The sequence below is a fragment of the Cupressus sempervirens genome, chromosome 3 (genome assembly GCF_028749045.1).
Source record: "Cupressus sempervirens isolate cs-2001-9-10 chromosome 3, ASM2874904v1, whole genome shotgun sequence".
Taxonomy (NCBI): Eukaryota; Viridiplantae; Streptophyta; class Pinopsida; order Cupressales; family Cupressaceae; genus Cupressus; species Cupressus sempervirens.
Genome location: NC_143120.1, coordinates 550,707,414 through 550,713,413, shown reverse-complemented (window position 1 = coordinate 550,713,413; position 6,000 = coordinate 550,707,414). Strand labels below are relative to the sequence as shown.

The 6,000-nt window shown below is 36.9% G+C and overlaps 1 protein-coding gene across 1 annotated transcript in view; it reads right to left on the bottom strand.

The window, feature by feature from the left end:
- Nucleotides 1–216: 216 nt before the first annotated feature.
- Nucleotides 217–6,000, bottom strand: part of LOC149567606 (polyprenal reductase 2-like) — a 46,248-nt gene continuing 40,464 nt past the window's right edge. The window contains exons 4-6 of the mRNA XM_089820846.1: nucleotides 984–1,085; nucleotides 734–805; nucleotides 217–567 (exon numbers count right to left, since the gene is read on the bottom strand). Of these exons, the coding sequence (XP_089676972.1) occupies nucleotides 463–567; nucleotides 734–805; nucleotides 984–1,085 (279 nt within the window). The 3' untranslated portion in view covers nucleotides 217–462. The remainder of the gene's footprint in view (nucleotides 568–733; nucleotides 806–983; nucleotides 1,086–6,000) is intronic.

The window sequence follows — 6,000 nt, the reverse complement described above, 5'->3', positions numbered from 1 at the left end:
TTGAGTGCCTCTTAAAATATTGCGTAAACCATCTTGCACTGGAAAAATACAAACCATCATTCCTGCTATGTGTTACGACAGTGAACCCTCATCTTCAATGCATTCCTTCTAATGATCTTTTGAAATTGTATTAACTTATTCTCAATTGCTCACATTTCAGCCAGTTATAAGCTAGATATAATTCAAAAAAGTGAAGCAGAAAATAGCTACAAATCCTTAACCAAAAATCAGATGCTTGATACGTCAAGGTTTTCGTGTAGACAAAACATTGACTAAACTTAATGGCAATTCCATTTAAAGATTACATCCTCAAGTTTTTGAGGCATAGATATTCTTCACCATAATTATTAAAATATAATTACAAGCTAAATATTCCACCAAACTTACATATACCAAAGCAATGTACAGTGAGTAAATGAATAACAAATAAACACCCCATTATATTACAAGCACATAATGCTTTTAACATACAAATGGAATGATGGACCATCTACAGGATGGATAATTATCAAATTTACGGAGATACCACTTGTGTGTCTCATTTGCAGCAAAAGTGAGATTGGCAACCTGCAATTATATCAAGATAAGAAAGCATACATTTATCACTAACAAATATAACCCGCAACCAAGAATAAAGGATATCTGACTGACAATGATTTCTCTCTTTGAACTTTCTATTGCATCAAGACCAGTAGAGCAAACTACTCTAATGAATCAAATAGAGATATCATACCACAAATCCAAAGAGAAGCCACGTTGTGAGGTCTGAACCCTCAGTTGCAACTAAAATACCCGCATATATGACCTGCAAGAAAAGAGATGTAAATACATGAAAGCAGGCTCATCTATACTTAGTGGTCGCTAAAGTTTTCTGTGGTGTAAATTCTTGCCCTAAAAAGAATCATTCCGATCAAGTCAATGCATGAAAGAATCAAGAGACATAAAAACAAGATAATGTTACAGAAAGTACTTCGGATACTTACAATCTCTGCCAAATAGTGAGGACAAGATACAATCTCAAACCAGTCACCATATGGAATGAAATAGTCCGTTGATTCTTCTTGATTTTCAGTTCGCAAAGATCCCTTTGAAAATCAACACTAGTATCAAAAAGTGCCTGACAGCTTTTGTACTAATCTTTATTTCAATAATTAATAAACAGTAATAAAAAAGGCACTAGATCACCATTACAGCATACAAAAAAAAAAACTTAAAGAAAAGAGCAAACAATATATCAATTATTGATGCAAAGTGACTGCACAACCCAAAAAAATTATTTCAAATTTACTAATGATTGGAAACTCAATAATATCAACATAGTGTGTGTGTGTGTGTGTGTGTGTGTGTGTGTGTATGTGTGTGTGTGTGGACTCACACACACCATTTCACTTTCTTAGTTTCTTGACATGTGTTTCTATATTCATGTTCCAATATGTCTGCACAACACAAATCCATTGTTCCACAGAGATCTCGAACAAGTAGTTGAAGCGATATGAAGCCAAGAATATGGAGATTTAACTAATTATGCATAAGATATTTGAGCCCTGCGTTATAAGCATTTAAGTAAAAAATCATTTTCTCTCTTTCTTTTTCTTGCCTTCATTGATAGTGGTGGATAGAACCTCAAAACTAGCAATAAGTAAACCAAGTGTCCACAAATATGCCCTGTAGCCTCATTCTGAGATTTCTTTCCCCATACAGTACTGGTTACTTAACTTAAAATAGGAATTCTAAAAACAAATCATCTGCTTAGATGAGAAAAAAAAAAGATATGTCACAAGGTATATCTAGTTGGGCTCAATTAATGGTGCAGGGGATCAAATGGTCATCCTCTTGTCCTGCACAGACTGATAGCGACCCTAAAGCTGATAAGGACACCATACTGAGCAATCTCTTAAGCCTGGAAGAGACTTGTGAGCTAATTCGAAGCACAGCATTACCCTAGAACCATTGTTGGTTTATTTCCCAGGAGGATTTATATATATTTATTATCAGTGCACCTAGCATGTCAAAGGGAGTTTTGTGCATGAATCAATTCCTAATTAGCATGTTCTAGTTAAACTTTATGTTAACCAAGACATTATCTAATACATAAAACATAGAGAAAATAGCACAAGGCATACTCTACTATCTTTTGCTCAACCTTATATTAGCTTCATCTACATTGATCTGCACGTGCACTGCTCATTAGTGAACTATGAACATACTTCTACTTTACATCTATCTCCTTATAGCTATCCAACTTCTATATATCTCTTTTACTAGTCTTTTCTTCTTTTCTAAGCCTTGTTGAATGAACATGTGATGTATCGGAGTCCTTTCAATGGATGGTCACAAGTACTTGCAACTCAATTATCCTTTACTTGTCACTTTTCTCCTTCTCAACTGCTGACTCAGCCACCTGCTAATCCCACCAACATTTACACCGACTAATTGATTGTCTACCCTCAGAAAAGCTAGTTGTGCCCATGTGTGAAAGATCCTAATTTGGCAATTGTCAAGACCCTGTTTACCGAGTTGCTTTGTAAATTCTTCTTACTTCTTATTTTGGTTGGCTACTGCAGCAAACTCTTCAATAACTCCATTCAGGTACTTATCTCCCTCTGTGGGATCCCTATGAATTTGTTCTTGGACTTCTGGCTATTAAAGTGCTCCACCTATTTCAAATCCTTGTGTTGGCAGTAGTGTTGGCAAACTGTGGTTACTCCCAAGAACATGTTATGCTGATTGTTCAACAATTGGTGATTGTATTTCTTCTTAGCCTCCTATGCCATGTTGTTCAGCAAGTCAAGCCATTTTCTTATTCTTTTTTGCTTCTTTCTCAGGCCTATGAAGTGCATGCCCTTCGTGTATCACCACATTGGACTCTGTTTGTGCCCTTCTTCCTCTGCCATGAGATACAATGTTAGTGATGATGGTTTTGGCACCTTGGGTGATGGCCATTTTGGCACCCTTCATGATTTAATCCGGTGAATAAGCTTATACTCATATGTAATGTCCTCTATTGGGACTTCACTTGATTTACCCTAAATTTTGCAAGTTGGGGTTTAATTTGTACTTGAGAACGGTAACTTGTAATATTTCCTACCTACCACTTCTCAATGATTAACATATAACACTATGCATTTATATCAGATTATATTAAGTAAGAAGTTAAGAACACTCAATACACAAACTCATAATACATACTTAAGCCCTAGTTCCTTACTTCTTTCCTAACCCTCATGGAAAATGGGGAATTAAAGTCAAAGGGCACTGGAACCACCTTCATAATTAAGCCCAAGGGTTTCATGAACATCCACCATATATGTGTCCATATAGGGATTCCTTGCCTGTAATAAAATTCAGGATAATTCACAGTATTAACTTCATAGACAATTCACAACATGCCAGTTTTTTGTTACTGATAGTGAGTAGGGGTATATTTTTTAACCTCTAGTTTCTTTGTCAGAATTAATAATTCTCTTGCCACTTCAATTTGTGATCCTATTTTCAATTCAACCTCGGATTTATATCTTGCAATATTTGATGGGAAACATTCTTTCCAAATTGTGCCTCTTCTCATAAACAATTTGATTTGCTAATCGCTGCCTTTATATATTCACTGTATCCATTTTTAAGTCATCTCTTACCAAATGCACCTTTATAAACCTGTTTTGCATACTAGATATGAGCTGCCACTTATGCGTGTTTTTCTGTTCAGCCCTATGAAGTGCATGTCCTTCGTGTATCACCACATTGGGCTCTGTTTGTGCCCTTCTTCCTCTGCCATGGGATGCAATGTTAGTGATGATGGTTTTGGCACCTTGGGCAATGGCCATTTTGGCACCCTTGGTGATCTAATCCGGTGAATAAGCTTCTACTCATATGTAATGTACCCTATTGGGACTTCACTTGATTTAACTTAAATTTTGCAAGTTGGGGTTTGATTTGTACTTCAGAATGGTAACTTGAAATATTTCCTACCAGAAGAATACCAATTCTCAATGATTAACATACAACACTATGCATTTATATCAGATTATATTAAGTAAGAAGTTAAGAACACTCGATACACAAACTCATAATACATACTTGTTAGTTGGTGTTTTAACCCCAATTTTGAAATTTGTTAACTTGGTCCCCTTGATAACTTTTCCATATTTTGCCCCTCAATCTCCCCCAATCCGTGTTGAAAAATGCCTTATGGAGTCTTGTTTCAAGGAGGCAATATTCAGATTGATTGTTATAACAGCAAACCAAGTGACACATGTGCCAAAACTTGAGATCAAGAAAACAGTTTCAGATGGTACGAAGCGGTTCTGAACCACTTCGTACCTGTCGAAAAAGATTCAGTGATTCAATGGTTCAAAATTTGAGTTTGTAGAGCCCGAGTTCCAACTTCATTTTCAGATGCACGCCATTGTCAGACTGGAAATGCGAATTCAAAATGCAGTTTCAGTTTCTCAAATTCAGACTCACAACCCCAAATGCAGATTTTGAGTTGTAAGTGATCAATCTAACATCAAGAGTTCAGATATCCAAAATAGAAATGTTGTCCATGTTCGGGTTCACAGTCCAAGTTACATAAAAAAATCATGGCTTTTGTTCAAAATATTTTCCATATTACACATTTCAGTTGCTAAGGGAAGTGACAGCTCTCTAATCCAACTTTGAAATCGATACATTGCTCTCATCATACAGTATCAAAGCGTATCTACCAATTGTTTGACAAAATGCGGGAGGAGATTTATCAAATTAATCAAATATGGGACACGTATATGCCAAGTGTGAAGCTCGAGAATCCAATGCAGAACACTTAACAGTGTGAACGAACAAAGTATTGAGCAATCTGCAACTTAAAGATAATTGGACCTCTCACATTTCTATTGTAAAAGTGACATCGGGAGGGAGACAAGGCCCTATCACACATCCAAGCTTGGAGATGGGCATCAACAACAATGGGGGATCACATATGAACCGAATGCAGTCACCAAGGAAAGTCAAGTTTAGAGTTTCTCCAAATCCCACACCCACTCCATCCTTGTCAAGAAGATTGATTCCTCAAATTCACGCGGAGAAGGATCCTTCGTCGTGTCCTGTTTGGACAGCAAGGAATAAGCCCACAGCATGGAGGATGTAAATTGACTATTTGGCTAAATGCCAGTGCAGAGAAAGGGGTCAAAACCGAAGGTTTCTTAAGCACCCATAATGTCAAGTCATCGACAGCGACACTACCAAAATTAAAAGTCTGAGTATATGGGCACCAATTTATGCTTCTTCGAATGTATCTGAACTGTTTGACATTATGTGTGAGGTATAACATGGGTAGAATCCCAAACATGAAGATGCTATTGGGCCACGCTAGAGATAAAGCGGAGTTTCTTTCATCCATAATCACAAGGATTGCAGATTAAAGAATTTCGAGCCACATGTAGTTATGATTGCACAATCATTAATCAAAGACAACATATGGAGATGTAGGCAACAAATGCATAAATATTAACAAGGAGGCCCGCCAATTCATGTCTCAACACTCTCGATGAATGAAAAATGGATGCAGATTGCTTAATGATGAGGAGGTGATTGGCTGGAGGATAAGAATTATATTTCAGTTTCACGCCAAACCCAAGAGACCATGGCCATGCAGCCACAAAAGATGAGCCCGCAAAGTCCCGTGTCGAACTTGAGGGAATTGACAATGCATGATGATCATTTGACAACATGCCTGAGAAATAGAAAGGGGATATAATGGTTGCAATAGCTAGCAACATTCATACACGCTTCTTGGTAAGGAAGTATTATAAGTTAAAGTACATGGTATAGCCCGCCTTTGGAACATATGTTGATGAAGGTTCCAATGCCTAGACGTGCTAGATACCTAGAGCCAATATGGGAATTCCACATAGCATAAGAAATATACAATGGCAGGTAGTGCTATGAGACATTGCATCTAAATCATTTGATTTTGTCATTTCCCCTATTTTCTCCTCATGCATAGAAAAAGAAATTAAATAAGCC